Source organism: Pseudorasbora parva, chromosome 10 (genome assembly GCF_024679245.1).
Source record: "Pseudorasbora parva isolate DD20220531a chromosome 10, ASM2467924v1, whole genome shotgun sequence".
In the NCBI taxonomy this organism is placed as follows: Eukaryota; Metazoa; Chordata; class Actinopteri; order Cypriniformes; family Gobionidae; genus Pseudorasbora; species Pseudorasbora parva.
Genome location: NC_090181.1, coordinates 28,260,972 through 28,282,924, shown reverse-complemented (window position 1 = coordinate 28,282,924; position 21,953 = coordinate 28,260,972). Strand labels below are relative to the sequence as shown.

General features: G+C 37.4%; 1 protein-coding gene across 30 annotated transcripts in view; it reads right to left on the bottom strand.

The window, feature by feature from the left end:
* The window catches only part of nrxn3a (neurexin 3a), a 383,052-nt gene that overhangs the window by 23,841 nt on the left and 337,258 nt on the right, over positions 1-21,953 (bottom strand). For all 30 annotated transcript variants that reach the window (XR_010908079.1, XR_010908081.1, XR_010908080.1 and 27 more), the window contains 2 exons: positions 17,552-17,641; positions 15,927-16,231 (listed from right to left, as the gene is read on the bottom strand). Coding sequence is in view for 26 of the 30 variants with exons in the window: in XM_067455718.1 (XP_067311819.1) it covers positions 15,927-16,231; positions 17,552-17,641 (395 nt within the window). In the remaining 4 variants the exon portion in view is untranslated. The remainder of the gene's footprint in view (positions 1-15,926; positions 16,232-17,551; positions 17,642-21,953) is intronic.

The window sequence follows — 21,953 nt, the reverse complement described above, 5'->3', positions numbered from 1 at the left end:
TAAGAGCTAAAAGGGGTCACACTCCAAATTCATTGTGCTTTTCTTCACCTTAAATTACTGTGTCTTGCATACATTAGTGACTTAATATGAAGCATTTTTTGTAAGTAGAAACATTTCTGAGGTGTAAAAGCTTAATAGTCTCAGCGCTTGATGAAAAGCCTCACAGATTTAGTGCTGCTGACCCGCAGACCCCCAAATTACCTATTTCTATTGATTCATTTTATTCCATTTGGCTTGTCTCGCAGGGTGATTTAATTGAGGTCAGAGAGCAGCTTGTGAACAATACAGGACATTTCATTAATAACACTGAAAGAAGTGCAGCATGAACACACGGACAGACTTAAATACATTACTGAAAGCCTATTATCAAGTAATGTGCAGCCCAGCTAAACTGCCATCTTTACTCGGTGCTAAACTGTTTACAAATGTTTAAATGTGTCAAAATACAGAGCAGAAAATAGTTCTCTCATGGACATGACTGGTATCAAAATGTTCAATGCTGAAAAATCTAATTTTATTTGTGATTAAGGAGCCTGTATGCAATATCTGCAAAAGTACAACAAAGTCGAAATGCACATAGCAGTGGATCAGCGTATCCTTTGCCAAAAGCCTGTGCATGTAAATCCTGTAGATATAGGAGTAAGCGTGTGATTGATGGTGCAAACAGAAGCCAGATCATTCATTTCACAGGAGCCCCTCAGTTCTAATCGATTATACAGCACCAAGGAAAGTGCTGACACTGGAATAATCTTTGAGATTTAGGAAGTTCCTCTTGTCATGTTTTTATGCCAGTTTTTGATTTAAGATGTGGTATGGTCAACCGTGATTTAGTATGGATCACAGGGAATCGAGCTAATGCTTATGTCACAGTCAGTGAAAACAAAACTAATTCCGATGTCACAATCAATAGGAAAATAACTAATTTTGATGTCACAATCAGTGGGAACACAACTTATTCTTCAAAATCACAGAACTAATACTGATATAACAAACGATGGGAACAGAACTAATTCTGATATCACAACCAATGGGAACAGAACTAATTCTGATTTCACAACCAATGGGAACATAACTAATTCTGATGCCACAACCAACGGGAACAGAACTAATTCTGATATCACAACCAATGGGAACAGAACTAATTCTGATATCACAACCAATGGGATCAGAACTAATTCTGATATCACAACCAATGGGAACAGAACTAATTCTGATTTCACAACCAATGGGAACAGAACTAATTCTGATTTCACAACCAATGGGAACAGAACTAATTCTGATTTCACAACCCATGGGAACATAACTAATTCTGATGCCACAACCAATGGGAACAGAACTAATTCTGATATCACAACCATTGGGAACAGAACTAATTCTGATATCACAACCAATGGGATCAGAACTAATTCTGATATCACAACCAATGGGATCAGAACTAATTCTGATGTCACAACCAATGGGAACAGAACTAATTCTGATATCACAACCAATGGGATCAGAACTAATTCTGATGTCACAACCAATGGGATCAGAACTAATTTTGATGTCACAACCAATGGGATCAGAACTAATTCTGATATCACAACCAATGGGATCAGAACTAATTCTGATGTCACAATCAATGGGATCAGAACTAATTCTGATGTCACAACCAATGGGATCAGAACTAATTCTGATGTCACAACCAATGGGATCAGAACTAATTCTGATGTCACAACCAATGGGATCAGAACTAATTCTGATATCACAACCAATGGGATCAGAACTAATTCTGATGTCACAATCAATGGGATCAGAACTAATTCTGATATCACAACCAATGGGATCAGAACTAATTCTGATGTCACAACCAATGGGATCAGAACTAATTCTGATATCACAACCAATGGGATCAGAACTAATTCTGATGTCACAATCAATGGGATCAGAACTAATTCTGATATCACAACCAATGGGATCAGAACTAATTCTGATGTCACAACCAATGGGAACAGAACTAATTCAGATATCACAACCAATGGGATCAGAACTAATTCTGATATCACAACCAATGGGAACAGAATTAATTCTGATGTCACAACTAATTGGAACAGAACTCATTTTGAAGTCATACTGATATAAATACAGTGCGATCACAGCTCTCATGTTTAGAGCATGCAGGTTGCACTTCAGCAAATTAATTCAATGGATGAGACTAGCTAACCTAACATGTCTAATTAAATGAATGTTTCAATTAAATAATTTCTAGATGTAAGGTAGAGCAGAACTGTGAATAAGAAATAGCTTGAGTCACAGCTGAGAGCAAATCACACTCTTGTTTGCTTGTAGGAGGCATGGAGGTTTTCACCTACACAAGAAATACTGTCTGTCATTGCAGTTTCAGTAAAACATGTCCTGCTTTGAAAAGGTTTGCAAACAAACATGTTTAGTGTCGGTTTAGCAAAACAAAGCATGTTATGCTCAGTAGAATAGGGTTGAGGGACTTTTTACATAAATGATCATCTAGGTAAGGAGATATCAAGAGGCAAGTTGGGAAATTAGTGGGGAATACATGTACGTTTACATTTTAAATAAAAATGTAAACACATATAAGAAGAAATCATTATTGATTTAATAATGCATGGGTTTCGTAAAGTAAATTAATGGCTTAACTTATTAGCAATTCATCAAAATACATAATACACATTACCATTCTAAGGTCTGGGGTCAATAAAATATAAATATATAAAATATAAACGCCTAAAATTAAAACACACATGCATCTGCATATGATGGGAACTAAATATTAGGACCATCTAAACATACGGTCACACGGCTATGTACTGTGCTTTACAGTTTATGTTAATGTTAAACAACGGCATGATTCAAAATGCTCTAGTCAAGCCTGCATCTCAAGCCCCTTCAAGAGGTGACCAGCAGTTAAGATAACAGTTCCACTTACTATGCATTTAAGATAGCTAGTCATTTTTAGTCCCTATGAACCCCAAATGATTCTGTGTTGGTTCAAAAAAGGTTCCTGACAAAAGCAGACATTAAAACAAAAGTTTGCTGACTCTGGACTTCAGATAATCATCTCCTTTCATCCCTCCTGTGGGTTTCTCTGGCCTTGATGTTATCGTGTCTATCTCCACTTTGGCAGTACAAGGAGTGAACAGCTTGTATTACAAACTGAATCAATAAGAAGGGAGAAGATCAGTTTCAGAATGATTCAGAGAGTTCCACCACTCTGATGACAGCCATTTGACATCTTATCGCACATCGTGTTTTCTCCAAGAAAAAGGCCTGAGCGATAGCAGGGGGGCGTATCTACAGGATGAGAGGACACTGCTTAGCCCGGAGACAAAAACGAGGGATCTTCTACTGAAAGAATCAAATATGTCATCAGTTTATCAATTTGTGCGCACTTTGATTTGAATACATATGACTGGTATAAGCTCAACTATATGTGAACCACACATCCAGTATTTGTGCTTAAGAACATTTAATCAAATTATTCAGACTTTACTTTAACATTCGGACATTTTAAACATTCATTCTTGTAGGGGAATGAAAACGTAAATGTCCTCTTTACTGAATTTCTTTCCATTTCAATGTCTCCCTTTGCATTTCACCTGGCTATTGATTTACAGCTCTTTCTAAGCTCACTACCTCTTTGCACCATGGCCTGCAGCAAGGACTCAGTCTAGAACACTTCATTTTGTTTTGTACTCATGACTTTTTTTGTGCTGTACGGGAAACTATAATCGTCCCGAGCTAACACTAGAGCTTTCAAACAGCTGCCGTTCATCTTCCTGTTTACACGGGAATGGTCTCGCTCCTTATCTTTAATCACTTTCTGGCTGAGCAGGGCAAGGTCGCATGGGACCTTATGACAAACTATCTCTCTGAGCACTCCTCTTTGTGTCCTCTCTAAAATTAGAAAGCAATACACAGTTTGTTTCAATTATAGATTCAAATCTAAAGTGGTGTCTTTTATTATGCCGTGCCTGTTTAATTTGAAGAGGGGATGGAAACGGTCTTGGGAGATAGAGAGGTGCGTGTGGTAATGTCTGGAGAAGACCAAAATGATAGAGGTGGAAGACGGAGCAAAGGCACAGGAACATTGGGTTCCAGCATGAACGAGCCTGATTTCATTACCCAGATACCTTGATATTAGAATATGACGAATCTGTCCTCGTGAGAAGATGATTTTTTCTCCATTGAATATTAATAGTAATACATTTTATTTGTAGAGCACTTCCCTACATAAAATGTGATTTAGTTTAGAGAGCAGAGTATAAAAAGAGAGAATAAAGAAAAAAGAAATAAATTATTAAAAAAGAAAGTATAAAACTGGGAATACCAATTTATTTGATTTATAAAATACAAAAAAACTGGGAAAACAATTTTATGTTAAATGTTATATTTTATTTTCAATGTTTCATTCACTGTTAAAAATTATATGATCAGTTAACCATGGCAGCATTTTTAAATGACTTGAACTGAAAAAATAGTTTTTATAAAATTTCAACTCAATATTTTAAGTTTAATATCATTTAAGTTGAAATGACTTTTGCAGCCGATTTGATTATACTTGAAGGGGAACAGATTTTGATGTATTCTTACTTATTTACACTGTTAAAGAGTTGGATTCTCATGCTAAACATAGCCAAATGGAGTTTGGTTTTAAACAAAGTTTTAAAAAAAACTCTGTTCCGAATACACTTCTTCAGTATTCATTTAAGTTTCGGAATTTTTCCCCCAAGTATGTCCCTGTATTACATCATAAAGGGTGGAATTCCATGTGTAGGCAATTCTCCTGGATGAGACATCAACCAGAGCGAGAGCAAGAGCTCGCCCATCAACAAGCTTCGTTACGGTCACAGAAGTTACTGTTGCGCTGTTTTTTTTTTTGACCACGGAATCAACAATGTCCCTAAAGAAGTGTGTTTTTGGATTTGAGAGAAAGATAACCTAACTGCAATACCAATACTGATAACCAATAACCGCATCAAATGTCTCAGTTTTGTTGGCAATCGGCTTGTAAGTGCATATAATGTAATTACATATTAAACATGAACTTACAGAGGGAGAGGGAGAGAGAGAGAGAGAGAGAGAGAGAGAGAGAGAGAGAGAGAGAGAGAGAGAGAGAGAGAGAGAGAGAGAGAGAGAGAGAGAGAGAGAGAGAGAGAGAGAGAGAGAGAGAGAGCAGCAACTAAAGTTTTCCATTTATATGTTCAGCAAAGTGAAAGTTAAATGTTCTACAAAAAAGTAGTTTTAATCAAGGTACTACCATGTTCTTGTACATTTACAAAAAGTACTTCTAAATATCTTTTACTAAATCACACAGGAAATGAGGTGCAATAAAGAGGAGAAATGCTACTGCTATTGTTATGCAAACTTGTCTGTTCCCAGTAGCGTCCTTTGTTTGTTACTTTTATTTGGTATTATGCCTCAAGAGGAAATAAATTGGAGTAAAGTGAAACTCGATTCACATTTCAATACACTACCGTGGCCAGCAGATTGGACTCGCATCATCTACCCAAGGAGCGCCTTGATACTGCTCCCGTAGCTTTGGCCCTTTTAACTATGGCTGCCGCGCATTTCAATAAATCAAGGCCGCCGTCTCTTAGGGATAGCAGCGTCTACCCACGCGTAATATCCCGTTCCCACGTGGCTCGTCAGCACCTTCTGAAACGTATCAGTCCTCTGCACCACAGCCGTCTGTCGGCCGCCTCCAACCTCCATATAATTGGATTCTAAACACAACTCTGGAGAAATATTAGTCTTTATTGTGGTAGTGCAGCAACTCCCGTTGCTGACAGTATTTTTTCTGTCTCAGTGGATCATGCGGTTAACCCCTGATCTGTCTGCCAGCTCTCATGTGGAAAAAAGTGTATGGCCTTTAGCTTAGATTTAAAGCATGCTGGACGTACCTTAGCACATTGTTTTTGTGTTTTCTAAACTTATTATGCATACATAGTGGAAGTAAGCATAAGCATTTTCGCTTTAAACCTTTCGATTTAGATTTAAGCTAAAATCGGTTCAGTTACGTGATAATTAGAAGCTGCAGTCCAAAACGACTAAGCCTCTGTTAACTCTACACTTCATTCACGAGGAAGCAATTAATATGCAAAAATATCCATTAGTTGTTCCCATCGTGGACAATTACGAGGGTCCCAGTGCGGCGGCTTAATTAAATCTGAAAAAAATCATGTTGCTTCTGTGAGGTACATCACAACATTGCAGTAATTTGTTTGTTTCTCGACATGTCCTCCCAGCAACAACACAGCAAGAGATGCTAGCTGCTGTGCACAGCAGATGCACGGTGACAGATAACAATCCCTGGAATTGGCCACATACGTATCTTACATAGATTTAATGCTTTACAACTTCTAAACAGAAGCAGTAAATACTTATCAAGACCAGACATCAGCTAAATAAGAATTTGCGTATTCAGGGGTGATTCATCTCTAAATCGAATTAAGCAGGCTTTTAAATCATTAAATTGCATTATAGGGATAGTTCGCATCAAAATCAAAAATTCTGTCATCATTTACTTACACTCAAGTTGTTCCAAACCCGTATGACTCTTTCTTTCTTTTGAAAAAGAAAACGGGAATGTGAATGCCCCATAAAAGTACCCTTTAAATAAAAAAAAGTAGTCATATGATATGATTATAAGACATGAAATGGTTTGTCTGAAACCCAAACTTTTATTTCATAATTAAAGGGTTAGTTCACCCAAAAATGAAAATTCTCTCAGTAATTACTTTACCCTAATGTCGCTCCATACCCGTAAGACCTCTGTTCATCTTCGGAACACAGTTTAAGATATTTTATATTTAGTCTGAGAGTTTTCTGTTCCTCCATTGATTGTATGTACAGTATAATGTCCATGTCCAGAAAGGTAATAAAACATCATCAAAAATAACAAAAAATAACAAAAACTATGACTTCATTCAGCATTGTCTTCTCTTCCGTGTTTGTTTTAAATCCGCAAACAAAGAATCAAGAGTTATAAATCAGCTTATTGATTCATGATTCGGATTGCCAATGTCACGTGATTTCAGCAGTTTCACATGATTTTTGACACGCAATCTGAATCATGAATCAATACGCTGATTCATAACCATTCAAATCTTTGTTTGCGGATTGAAAACAAACACGGAATAGAATACAATGCTGAATAAAGTCGTAGTTTTTGTTATTATTGGACCAAAATGTATTTTCGATGCTTCAAGAGATTCTAACTAACTAACTAACTGATGTCACATATGGACTATTTTGATGATGTTTTTATTCCCTTTCTGGACATGGACAGTATACTGTTCATACATTCAATGGAGGAACAGAAAACTCTCTGACTAAATATAAAAGATTTTAAACTGTGTTCCGAAGATAAGGTCTTATGGGTGTCGAACGACATTAGGGTAAGTGATTGAGAGAATTTTCATGTTTGGGTGAACTAACCCTTTAAGTCATAATCAGTTGATAATGTTGACCTCCATATGGTTGTTAACCACTGTGACTCTTTGAGAACTAAACTTGAGAACCAAGATAGATCCAAGAACAAATGATGTATACTGAAGTAAACTGGACTCATTGATTAAAAGAAAGGAACATAAGTACTTGTTTATTACATAAGTACTCTTTATTTAGTACTTTATTTATTTAGAGTGAAAATGTGCTTTACAGAAAGCCTTAAAGGGTTAGTTCACCCAAAAATTATTTCATTAATTACTCACCCTCATGTCGTTGGACACCCGTAACAGCTTCGTTCATCTTCAGAACACAAATTAAGATAATTTTGTTCCCACTGACCCACTCGCAAGACCCATAAAAGGCACTAAAGACTTTGTTACAAAGTAATTTTTTTTATTTGCGCACAAAAAACAAGAATAGTTTTTGTGTGCAAAAAAAATCTAAATAATGACTTTATCCGCCAAGATATTGTCTTCTGTGTAGGTCTCGGACGTGAACTCACCTGGAACTCACGCGATAGCGGTGCTCCTCCTCTTCCGGGTCATGTATTAAACGATGGAGCTGCGTCATATTCTCGTGCATGCGTCGAGTTCACGTCAATAACTTAGTGGATAAAGTCGTTATTTTGTTTTTTTTTTTGCGCACAAAAACTATTCTCGTCGCTTGGTAAAATTATTGTACAGCCACTGTAGTGAGATAGACTTTGTAGCGACGTATTTAGTGCCTTTTATGGGTCTTGCGAGTGGGTCAGTGGGAATATACTGAATGCCAATGGAGGCCTTTCTGAAGCCTTTCTCAGCCATCAGCTTTCCACAAAAATATCTTCATTTGTGTTCCGAAGATAAACGAAGCTGTTACGGGTGTCCAACAACATGAGGGTGAGTAATTAATGAAATAATTTTCATTTTTGGGTGAACTAACCCGTTAATATGGCTTGGAATACAACATTGAGAGAACTATTCCTTAAAATGTTTAAATAGCAACGTTAACAATTAATTAGATTTATCATATTCAGTCACTCTGGGTTTTTTAAACACTAATGTTAATCTTTACAATAGTTACATCAGACCCTGTCTCACTCCATTATGCTCTTCTTACACTAAAACATTAACAAAATCAACACTACCATAATATGCATTTCCATCCTAGTGCATTAAATCGATCTGATGGGGATCCTGTTTAAAGCAAATAGAGCACTTATGACAACATAGCTAAAAGTGGGCTAATTCGAAGAGAAAATCCTTTGCTGTGTCTCACTAAGGGTTTGATCCCCTCTGGCACACAGTTCTTTAATGTACTACATTTCAGCGGTACAGCAAAGGAGAAGGATTTGGTGATTTCAGGATGAAACGACCGTAAAAGGCCAAAATCCCTCCTATTAGAGGCCAAAAGGACGTACGAGACCAATTGTAGTCCCTCAGCCTACTGCAGACGTGAAATGAAATGAATATCATCATCCCACCCCTCTGATATGAAAATGTGTGCAGCTCAATTAACCTACCGTACATCAATAATTCAGACGCCCAGAGGAAAACACACCCCTTAAATGTGAGGTTTATCTCGCCGAATAATCTCAGATACATTAATGAAAAAGGATAGACCTCGAGGTAAAGAAAAAGTCAATTTGACAAACTTCTTTCACGTCAAATCAGGCTACAACCTAGCTGCGACTTCTTTTAAATATTATTAGATATTACATTTCTTTTACTTTTATTAAAAATCATCATGTTTTGCGTTTCTGATAACTGCCTCCTCATGCCGAGCTGTTCTTCTGTCAGTCTAAGCCGAGATATCACATTATGCTATATCTTTTCTGTTTCTGCACCTATCCTGAACATGATTAAAACAAGAAAAAGCCTTCCTTGTGATCCGTCTCTCAAGACTTCTCTTCCAGTCAAATTTCTTTGAAGAACAGCAGCGCGTACTTAAGTAAACCTCGAAAGAGTTCTGCGCTGAGATCCACACAAGCGCGGCTTCTCTTCGTCTCTACAGCCCTGGTCTTAATTAAGCCGAATAAAGCGCGCAGACCTTGTTCCAGTTCGACGCAAATGCAAATGACTTAAAAATAGATCTCTCATCCCAGCACAATGCATAGCAGGGATAGCAGTTCACAATTAAATTACTTACCAACTGCAACAGACCACTTGTTTACTGATTCTGTTCGCACAAATTAAGATGAGAAAGCAAACATGACCTCCAGCCTGTTGACCTACCAGACTGATCGGAATTAATGAGAATCCTCCTGCCAATTCCACTCAAGTACCAACAATCCTCCATTCATCTTCAAGATTGTGAATGAGGGCTGTATTCGTTCTTCATTCTCATGTCAAACTCATCACTCAACAAATACAGCCAATTTTTAGTTAATATAAAACCATCTTGATGATTGGTTCTTTCAGTTTTGGCCATATGATGATTTTTTTTTTTTTTTGATGATGATGATGATGATTTTGCTACCAAAGTGACAGAGAATAAATAAAACCAAAAAAAATGTTTTAACAGAAAACGCTATTCACTGCAACATAAGTCTTAACAGAGGAATGATGACAAAAAATGAGTCCAAAGATGGGCCAATGCGCGTGGGATGAGGATTTATAAAATGAATACATAAATAAACACGTTAGAAATGACTGTGGGTGTATCATTATCTATTTCCAAAAGCTTAATTCCAGTCATGTTAGGTGACGCCAACAAAATGACTCACCCTAATACCATCACACGTTTGTCACCCTTTCATATGCAATATGCAACTGTGACTGGTTCATTAGATCAGATAACAATCCATGGCTGTGTTCTCTTGAACATCTATTAGCCTCATAAGCCAAACAAGTCCCACAGCAGTGCTGTTTTCCAGAGTGCGTCAGAGAGATTTGTTTTATTCTCAAGCATGGCTCTGCTCTAGGCAGACACACGCCCTCTTGTTACCGCAGCGTTTGCATGTGTTTTGCCTGTTTGTGCTCAGATTGGAATGCGGTCTAATGCTTCGCTGAGCTTCTACGGTTTCCAGCTAAAGTCAGACATGGTCAGCTTCAGCCTTAATGTTAGTGGAAATTTCCATCTCCGTGGTTATTTGCGCAATGTGACGCCACGGTCAGCACCCTCTAGCATCTGTGGGAGATTCTTGAAGACCACAGGTCTGAATTTGGGGCGCAAGCAGCTCGTGTTTAGGATGTGCTCTCTTTCTTAACAGAGATCCATGTACCTTGTAGACCTGAAGGTAGAAAAGAACTGTCATCTGATATATTTCACTGATATAAGCACAATGTGCATGAAAAACAACTGTGACAGCAATGGTAATATATTCATGTTTTCTTTGAGTGGAATGTAAATTATGAGGCCATTAACAATTTATTTTCTACTAATTTAATTAATGAATCAATATAAAGTACTATTTTAATTCAGCAAATGCGCTGAGTAGGAAGAACCCATTTGTAGCCCCAATCCTCTAAGCATTAGTCAGTCGTAAACTTTCTTTATGCGGTCAACTGTGGGGGCTTCATGATTACAAATGTCTCTTGCCAAAATGTGTCTCAGACACAGAGGAGACTGATGGCTTTAATATCACTTCCACCAGCTCAATTTGTACCAGGATGCCTATGAAATGGCCAGTCTAATCGCATTTCGCCAAACCACAGTGTTTTATTGGCTCCCGGTCAAACTTTATGTGGGCGGCACTCTGTTTGGTTGTCAAGAGCAAGCGAATGAGGCTTTGTGCACCCGCTCTTGTATCTTTATCTAAAGGACGTGGAGAATTATAAACAATTCTCGTCGGTTATGAAAAACATTAAAACAAAAAAGCGTGTCAGAGAGGCTCTCGACCTTAATAAAATGAAGTCGCTTGCTCTCGCGTTAACTGGAGCAAGTTGTTTGCATACTGTTGGAAAATCATTCAAACGCACCTGGTTGAGTGACTTCTCCTAAATGAAACAAAAGCCTCTGTTTTGCATATTTATAATCTGACAACCCACACATACACAATGAATTGTTGCAATGCGTTTACCTGTCCACATGTGTGACATACGTGACCTGGGCGTGGTCCAATCATTGTTTCTCATTTGAATGCCAATTTGCATCCGCAAACTCAGAGGCGAGGAAATAGGCCTAAGCTTGAAAAATAAGCGCACTGGGAATCATTGGACCAAACTGAAAGCTTAATAAATGAAGGACAAAACTGTCTCTGAGATGTTCTGCAGAATGGAAGCTGTAGCTGTGCAGAAAACCTCCTAAAAATCCATTCCGGAGATTTATTTTCCATGTTGTGTTGCAACAAACTTGCATCCTCATTTATCTGAATTGTAAATCTGGGCCAGACGTTATTTGTGGTTGTTCTCAAATCAGAAATGATGAGGAGACGTAGGCACACATGAAAAAACACAACATTACGAATTAGTCTAACCAGCTAGCAGGGAATAATCAGTCTAAGACCAATCTAAGTTTTTATGCATATGACTTTATGACCAGAATTGTTTTTAAATAGTTGCCAATAGGCGCAACATACTTGAAGAACAACCTGGTGTGATGACCACTTTAAACAAAATCAAGCCAAAACAAAGTTTGGAGTAAAAAACATACATACTAATTAGATGTGCTCTGCATTGGAAATAACATTGCATTGTAAAGGATTAAAGGATTTTAGCATTACTTTAGCATTGGAAATTGTATCTGTTTTATTTCTTCTGTTTATTCTGTTGAGGTAAAGCAAAATCATGAACACACTGGAGATCTGATTCATACTAAAAAACTGAAGTTGTGATTCTAATTGATAGATACACGACACTGGCTTGGTTTAAAGCAATCTATTGTATAAAGTGCTATACAGAGAAACATAATGTAACTTGATTGTAGAGGCAAATTGCAGAGCTTGTAACTGCTGTTTTCATACCGATTTTTGTCATGTGTGCTTTTGTTTGTTATTGAGTAGAAAGCGTGCAGTACATATTCACATTTTCACCTAATGTGTCGTTCTGAGTAGCGTCTTTAAACTCCTAAAAGCGAAGAACTTTGCAGTAAGTAAATCAAAGCCTTAAAGCTGCAGTCCACACGATTTGCCTCTTTGTTACCATCTCTGTTTGAAAACTGCAATTGCAGTTATTTGCAGAATTATCGTCTTTACGTGGCTATCGGCACAGTTCCTCAGTGCGGATGAGTTTAATGTTTTGAGGAGAATGTTCGGCCTGCTGTCAGTCACAGCGCCAGTGTGGATACTTTACTTTGGAATCACAGATTCTACATCTTGAAATGATGGCCAAAATATAAAATTTCCCTTGTAAAATGTCATCTAAACAAGTAAGTAACATGTATGCCACTTTTTTTCTGACCAAATGAGAAAAAAAAGCATTACAATAAATCGCACTACCAACGGTGATTAAATATAATGAAATCAAACCGTGCCAACTATAATTATTATTATACTTTGTTCTCAAATTGTTAATGTTAAAGGGTTACTCCAGTGATTAGCATATAGCTTTGTATCAGTCGAAACCCTTGAGTATATTCAAATGACCCCCCCCTCCAGGAATTTTTGGCTAAAGGCTAAAGATTTTTCCACATTTTCCAAATGTTTTCATCCCATGCATGGGGGGTGGGATCGCACTCACAGCACAGCTCGCAGCTGCAGGCATTCATGTAAACGTAGCTATGCGGATTAAGTGTTTCCACTTCTCAAATTAATTCCTATGAAAGTTAAGCTTCCAAAGGCATGAACTGAAAACACGCCAGACTGAACACGCGCTGTGAATGTATGCGGTTGCGTTTACCTCAGCTCTCAGCAGGAGAGCTCATACAGCTCATTCATGACGGTGAATGTAATCTGACTCCTGCAGCGTTTGTGCTGTGACACTCGCACAGCGACTCACTCATTATATTGAACACGTTCAGTTTTTAATTGTAGTGTCTGTTCTCCTACTGAACTGATTTTATGAAAATGAAAGCAGTGGGAAAATGACCCAGTAATCTAATAAAGGTGGCTTTGGGAGTGGCCTCATAGGGTAGCGAAGCATTCTGGGAATTTTTGTCTTTCATCCCCATGAGACAAAAATCCAGGGCTCTCAAGTTTTGAACTGAGTTCAGAGTAAGATTTCGGACGTGGCGGCAGCAACGGGGTTTGGCTGGGTACGGGGGACTGATATGAAAAATGACACATTCGTACAAATAAAAAAAAAATGCATTTAATTAGTGTGTGTGTGTGTGTGTGTGTGTGTGTGTGTGTTTGTGTGTGAGATAGAGAGAGAGAGAGAGAGAGAGAGAGAGAGAGAGAGAGAGAGAGAGAATGGTTAGTGTTGTTTATTGGTGTTGGTAGCAGGTTTTTGAGGCCTTCAGCCCAGAGGTTGGTAGCACCTTAACATGAGCACGGTCGCGCTGAAGTGAGCTGTGGTTTACAACAGAGATTATTTTACTCTCAAATAATCTTAGACAAACTGCCTATAATTATTGTTTGCTATATCACTTTGTCCTCTCTTTATGACAGCGGCAGGTCCGGCTCTAGCTCTTTGGTTGGCCTAGGCGAGATGGAGTTTTGCATTTTCAATTCCACATTGAATTTTGCTACATTCATTGCGGGATATATAATCAAAATGCAATCGCAAGTATCTTAAATGGAAGTTTAAATGCAATTTAGAAACATAACATTTAAATAATCATTTTGCTACAATTTTTGCTTGAACATGTTAAACACATCTAATTATTTCTGTAATACCTTTTAATTTTAATTTTGCAACTTATATAAAGTATTACAATATACAATTTATATTTAAATTATATGTTAAAACTAGTGTAGGAAATAGCAAATGTAAATTATATTATTCAATTTGAATTATCATTTTGTTCCAAATGTTGCACACATGGTATGGAAAATGTAAATTTAAATACTGAAATGCATTGCCATAGGCTATGGCATTGCCATTTTGCATATTGCATTGCAAATTTTATATCGCTACACTTCCAAACTTCCAAAAATAGGGGTGAGCACGAATATATTCGATTTGTAATTAATATTAGAAAAATAAAAATAAAATAGAAATTTTACTATAGGCTATTGCTTCGCTGGCCGTAAATGCAGTGAATCCATTATAAATCCTTCTAAATCTCGCAGTTATAAGTAAATCCACTGGGTGGTGCTGTGGAGCGTGTTAATAACTCGACAGTATTTGATAAATGTCGTCTGCCTCGTGATGTTTGGAATTACTAGACGAAAATGATCTTACAAAATGGAGTTACTTTTAATAAATTAATTAATGAAAGTGAATTAAAAAAAAATCCCATCCAAACACCAGTCGATGAGGACAGCTGTCCATCACCGCATTCACGAGTGCAGAAGAGCACAGATGTTCACTATGTGAGAGCACAATAACATACGATAGCAAAATGCAATTCATGCAAATCATGATTGAGCGTCCTTTAAGTTTTGTTGAGGGATTAAGAACAGAAAACACAAAGTGCTGTCAGAAACTTAACTTGACACCGTTATCTTTGTGTCTCTGCGTCTGTCATCGGGGCTTCTAGTTGCCATCTAACAGTAAGTTACTTCAGCGAGCATTTGATTCAATGAGCGAGGCCTTGGCGTGAATCACAGAATGTGACGTTGGAATCAGAACGTAAACGTTCTTGGGTGGAGGGAATATCTATATCTATACCCAGATACAGCAAATCTATTTTATGATTGGCTGTTCGGTCTCTATTTTTATTAGATTAACTGGTGCGTGGCAGGGCCGTCAGGGAACTCGCTTGATTCCTCTAATAGCGCGCAACTTTAGTGTGTGTTACCCTGGCGATTTCTCTGCGTGAGAAATACATGGTGTGGCGTGTGAGCGTGTGGACGGGTTGAAATGCGTGTGTCTCACGCCCAATGCGTGAGACTTGAGAGCCCTGCAAAAATCAATTTTCTGTCTTTTCTGTCCGATTCATCTTCACAGTGCCTAAGTACCCCTTTAACAACATCATCATTTCGTGACTATGTGTATTTAGTGTGTAATAGTGTTAACTGTAGATTTCAGTATACATACAGTCTAATCTTTTGATTTTGACAACGGGTTATGATTGTCATTTGGAACTTTCTGGATTACAATCCACCATCAAAATTATAAATGTAATTATTCCAGCAGCTGTTAGAAAAGGCTATAAATGATCCACCACCTGCAGCATCCTCACATGTGACACTACTGTTAGCCAGACTCCTTCTTCATGTATACAGACATGACATAAAAATATTATTTTCCAGTGAACATTCACCAGTGTCACTCAAATTTTAACATTATTACAAGCTTACCATTGCAAATTGGGCTAAGGCAAGGAGATTGATTTGAACACTGGCTGGTTATGTACTTGCTCAAAAATTGATTTTGGATCCTTTTTAACCAAACAAAAGTTATGGACTGCAGCTTTAACTTGTAATACTAGCCTCAGCAATTTATGCAACAGAATTGAGGCTGTCAGTTGAATTTGTGCTTGTGTGTCATGGGTCATACCTGTATTGTGGGTGGAGTGCGGTGTTTTCTTGTGGTGGTGGTGGACATGGTGGTGGTGGTCTCGATAAAGGTGGTGGACATCTCTGGGGGGAGGGCCGTGGTTCTAGCTGAACCTGCGGCGGGAATCTCCCCCACCAGGCGAACACTGCCGTTGATTTTGATGTTAGGGTTGCCCTGAGCAGCCATGTTGAGCACTTTGAGGCCATTGTAGTAGAGTCCAGAGAGTTGGCCCTGAAATGGCCTTTTGCGGTCTGAACCACCAATTCTTATCGTGGCCTGGGTGTTGAATATCGTTAACTGCCGCCCTGAGGATGCAAGAAAGATCCAGAACATTTCTTGGTTATGGGTCAGCAAATGCACCAAATATCTTGTTCAGCAACAAGATTCATAGCTGTTTTGGGCATTTAACCTACCCAACCTAGGTACAATGGCTTAAGATGGCTGTGCTGGATTACTACGGCTTAATTTCCTTCCGAAATGCTCAGAGTTATACTACCATGAGACATGTCGTAAACATTTGGAGGGCCAGACTATAAACCAGACCCATTATGTCTCCCTGAATGAGTCTAGCTACAAGCTCATGATGGCAGCAGTACGTTTTACTATAATTGTCTCTGTGAGGAGAGATCACCCAAACTAATAAATAACAAAATGTCGTATGACAGGCATATGAAAGTCTCCTCAAATATTAAGATTAAAGAAATGTTATCACTGGAAAAAGGCTGAAAACTTTATATTGGTTATAAACACGGCACAAGTGTACAAATAACTGATTCTTGGGATATGGGACAAAACAGAAGTGAAAAAACAAAAACATTTAGATACCAAATAATTATTTTAGATACATTATGACAGAGTTTTGTGTTAAGTAAATTCTAGCAATCGATATTAAAGCAAATTTTAAGGTAATGTGGTATTTTTTTTTTTTTTTTGTTATAAAGGACAGGAGAAACATGTTTTCAAATGTTTCAAATGTCTCAAGAATCAGTTAAATAATAATAAACAAATTATTTTTTTTTTAATATCCTGTGGTTGTGAATAAAATCTTCATATCACAACAACTCAGAAAAAAGTAAATAAATCATTATCATTTCTTTATGATTACGATAAAAAAAAAAAAACGTCCTAATTTGAGTAATTCCAGTGATTATAATGAGGAGGACTCCTGATGATATGCAATTAATGTCTGAAACAATAATCATGCTGTCGTTTTCTTCCCGGATGATACTTCCTGTGCAGCCACAAGCTGCTGCCTGTAACAGCTCTTGGGTTTCTTAATTTCTCCTGGAAAAATCACTAACCATCGTCTGTCCACCTTCCTTTCTATCAGCCAGAAAGTCAAGATATATTTATGTCTTAATTAATTTTGTTTTAACATTTACATTTAAAACATTCATAAAGGGTTTACTGGGCCAATATAGATTCATTAAACAATTAATATTTTATTTAGCCTGACAAGGATAAATGAGCATTAAAAGGCAAAAGAAAGATATAAAGAAAGATTGGTGCAACACAATATACAATGCATTTCTTTTCAGCTAAATTTATTTAGGTTATAATGAGATAAGTAATGATGGTAAAACAAAGAAAAAAAATTGATTAATAAAAAGAGAGGAGGAAGTTACCTTTCTCCTGAAGCCATTCCTCTACGGGCCGGGCATATTTGAACGGAATTTTCTTATTGGCCATTTGAATTCTCTCATTATCGCTGTTACCTTGGAAGTTTAAAAGACAGCTTTAAGAATCAATTATAAGAATCAATAACCACTGTTAAAATATTTCTAATTAATGTTTTTTTTCCTTCTTCTTCTCTATTTAAAAGTTATTTAAACACTTTTAGAATTGTTTAGTCATGTAAATTTATGTTTTATTTGAAAGTTGTTACACAGCAGTTAAATCTTTTTTTTTTCTCCAGTAATGAAACACTATTTAAACGTCTACTTCATCTTCTCTCGTAATTAAATAAATCATCACCAGAGTTGATAAAAACATATTTATGCAACAAATTTGGTTCATCTGTAATGAATGCAAGTAGATTAGCTGCCTGCGGTCAATCCACCTATCCATCAAAAATGACAGCATACAATCTTTCATGCTTCACATACTTATAATTATATACACATTTATCTGCTGATTGCTAATGATGCCGGTCAATATTTACAATTTTTCTCACAGAAAACCACATCAATAGTCATAATCATACAGCACCATTGACAGACAAGAACTAGACAGCAGCTGCTTCTGTTTTCCAAAGCCACATAAATGATACAGTTGTGAAATCATGTTTGATGAATGAGCTGATACCAAAGCGATGCACCAGCGAGTCACAGGCATCCCCTGATGAGATGCATCTGGGGATGTTTGTTTTAATGGCAAGCCCAAAGAGCTGTGCTGATATTCCATACTATTGGGGGGCTCGTGGAGACGCAGCATGCAGGAAGCCGATCAGACGGGATTCTTTATGTCATTTGAGGACAGGGGGCCACAATGTCATGTTGTTTCAACAATGACTTCGGGTGCTGAGGGTGGCATGACACTGCGGGATGTTGTGTGAGCCAAATTTCAGGACTCCAAGGAGAGGTCTACCAGGGGGCCAGCTTAAAGGGAGCCTCCGTCTTTGGCTGAGCAGTCTTCAGACAGCAGGAAGCGCAACCAATACCCTCAAACCCTAAGAATTTGAGTCACACACATCTGAAGCCCAACTGCTCAGGGGTAGCCTCTGAGAGGAATGCCAAACAAAACAAATAAGTTTTAGACTATTTATTTTTACAAAAGGGAAGAATGAGTTCTGCGACAACTGTGCTAGCAACAGTATCTTATTTTGTTTTATGCAGTGGACAGAAATTCATAGTTTTAAATGACATAAAAGTGAGTAAATTAGGCCTGTGCGATATATAGAAATAAAACTGATATTAGCTGTGATTCAGCTAAAGTTTTTAATGTTGGTTGTATGTCTATATGGTGTTTTGTTTTCTTCAGACAAACCATGTGCAAATTCAAAAGTGCTGAGAATCTTTTCCTTAAAACTGCAGTGAACCAAAGACAGTTTTAAAAAATGCAGTTTGAAATCGCCGGTGATTCTTATGTCGCTGTAACTAATCATCAATGTGTGGGCAGGCTTTAGCATACCATTAACTATGCTGTGAAGCTGGGACGTCTTAAGAGAAGCCAGGATATTCCACTTTCCATTGTGTAGTGTTTACTACAGTAAAGTTGACCGAGAGGGTCTCTGAGCTGGTGTGAGTGAGTGGAGGCGGGGTTCATTTGCATGTATATGGTTCTGCAAGTACTAAATGAGGCCAGAGTTACATTCAAGCTATTTTAAGAAGTGCGGGCATTTTTTTTTTTTTTTACAGGATTTTTTTGAGAGGATGTAATTTTGGTGATCACAAATGAGTTTTAAGGGATTGAAAAGGGGACTTGAAATAAACATATGCCCTACTATTTCAGAGTGAAGTGTGGCACTCTGAAAAATGCACTTCAAACTGCTCAAATAAAAGCTTGGTGGTTTAATGTTTGAAAACTAAGCAATATGGAGGTAAATATTAGTATTATAATTTTAGAGTGTACTATAAAATTAAATTATTATTATTAAACCTTTTTTTTTTACAGTATATTAGTAGTTAACACTTTATTTTGAAGGTCCCCCATTAGACATTCTGTTGACTATAAGTAACATTTCTTAAAACAAGAATATTAGTAGACTGTTAGGGTTGGTATTATAGGGAGTTAGGTTTAGCAGAATAAGTTGACATGTAGTTGTAATATTACTTAAAGTCTAGAATGTCTGTTGGGAGACTGTCAAAACTAAATGTTAGAAGATATTAGTCAGTTTCTACTAATACTTAATTAAAATTCTAATGAGACTTAGTCGGCGTATAGATGCAACGTTACTTATAGTCAACAGAATATCTAACAGGGACCATCAATACCATCAAAGTATTATTGCAAATTTCGTATGAGCTGAAAGGGGTTGTTCACCCCCCCAAAAAAACAAATGTTCCTGTTAATTTACTCACCCTTGTTCCATTCCAGATGGAGGTGTCTTTCTTATTCAGCAGAACAGTAAAGAAGATTTTAAGCTGAAACCGTGGTTATCAACGGCAAGTCAACGGTTTCCATCACATTGGGAGTAAAAAAACAACAACATATACATACAAAACTAAATTAATACCCGTGGCTCCTGACAACACCTTGAGGTCTTATGAAGCAAAATTATCAGTCTGTGCAAGAAACGGTCCTGAGAGTTCACAACAGTCTGGAGCACGAGCTTCCTTTCATGTTATGACGTATGCGCATATGCACTCGCTTATGTACATGCCATGAGCTGATGCTGTGTTCGTTTACAACAGAGATGGAGGAAGTGTGTGTTGCTGTCATCTCACATTCATCACTATAGTAGTTTATCCAATTAGTGTTTTACTTCTGCATTACAAACTAAATATCTCTTTATTATGCATATACATAATTATGCGTCAAAAAAACTTCCAAAAAACAACAAAAAGCCTCAGACCGTTGCTTATAATGTTCTAATAATGTTGTAAACAATGTTCAGTTTTTTGAACCGCTTGATTTTTTTCGCTTCACAAGACCTCAATTTATCGTCTGGAGCCATGGGTATTCATTTTGTTTTACCTGTATGTTTTTTTGACTTAGCCGTTGGCTTGCATTTTATGATTCAGCAAGGTAGACCACGGTTTCAGCTTAAAGGGTTACTTCAGCGATTAGCATATGGCTTTGTATCAGTAGAAACCCTGGAGTATATTCAAATGATTGTGCTTCAGCCCTCATATCCCTCTGAGACAAGAGATTTATGCATTTTATTTCTGAAAAAATTCCTCCCATGACGCAAATATCGTCAATTTGCACCATCGGAGGAATTGTTGGCCAGAGGCTAAAGACTACAGCCAGCAGAGGGAGCCATTTCTGCATGTTTTCAACTCGCGCGTGGGGAATGGAGATCACACTCACAGCACTCAGCTCGCAGCTGCAGCCTCAGGCATTCATGTGTAAATGGTGCGGCCAGCAGAGCAAAGTAAGTCTTTCAACTTCTCAAACTAATTCCTATGAAAGTTAAGCTTTCAAGGGCATGAACTGAAAACACGCCAGACTGAACATGCACTGTGAATCTATGCCGCGGACGCATTTACCTCAGCTCTCATCACAAGCTCATCCATGACTGTCAATATATCTGACTCCTGCAGCGTTTTGGGCTGTGAGACTCCCTCAGTGGCTAAATCACATATTAAACAGACATGTTCAGTTTTTAATTGTAGTGTCTGTTCTCTAACTGAACTGATTTTATGAAAATGAATGCGGTCGCGGTGGGAAAGTGATCAGTGATTCAGTAATCTAGTAGCGGTGGCTTTGCGAGTGGCCTCGTAGAGCAGTGAAGCATTCTGGGAATTGTTGTCTTTCATCCCCATGAGACAAAAATACATTTTCTGTCTTTTTTCAGTCTAGAAAGCACCAAATTAAAAAAATAATTTTACATTTCTGCTACATTAATGACCCAGTTTAAATACAGATTCATCTTCCCAGCGCTGAAGTACTCCTTTAAAATCTTCTTAATTGTTCTACTGAAGAAAAGAAAAAAACACCTTCATCTCGGATGGCCTGAGGGGTGAGTAAATTAACAGCAACTTTTTAAAATATCGGTGAACTATCCCTTTAAGTCTGACATCACATTTTCCATTTCCAAATGCCCTATCAGATTCCAAAAGCAAATAACAAGCAGTGTTTAATATACACTCACATTATGTTAAACTAAGACTACTGTAATAAATTAATAAATAATTCACAGTTGGCCGGACAAGTTTTTTCAGCCCTAGATGGATGGTTTACACTTAAAGTAAACTTACGTGAGTAAACAGTACTTTTTCACTTTTTTAAATGATCTGTTTTCTATGCAGATGCACTCACCAACTAATTAAACCTAATAATTGTATGATCATTTTTTTTCTTCCAAATATAGTTATTAATAGAAATAGAGTCATCTTCTGAAAATATTGTTTTGTTTTTCATAGT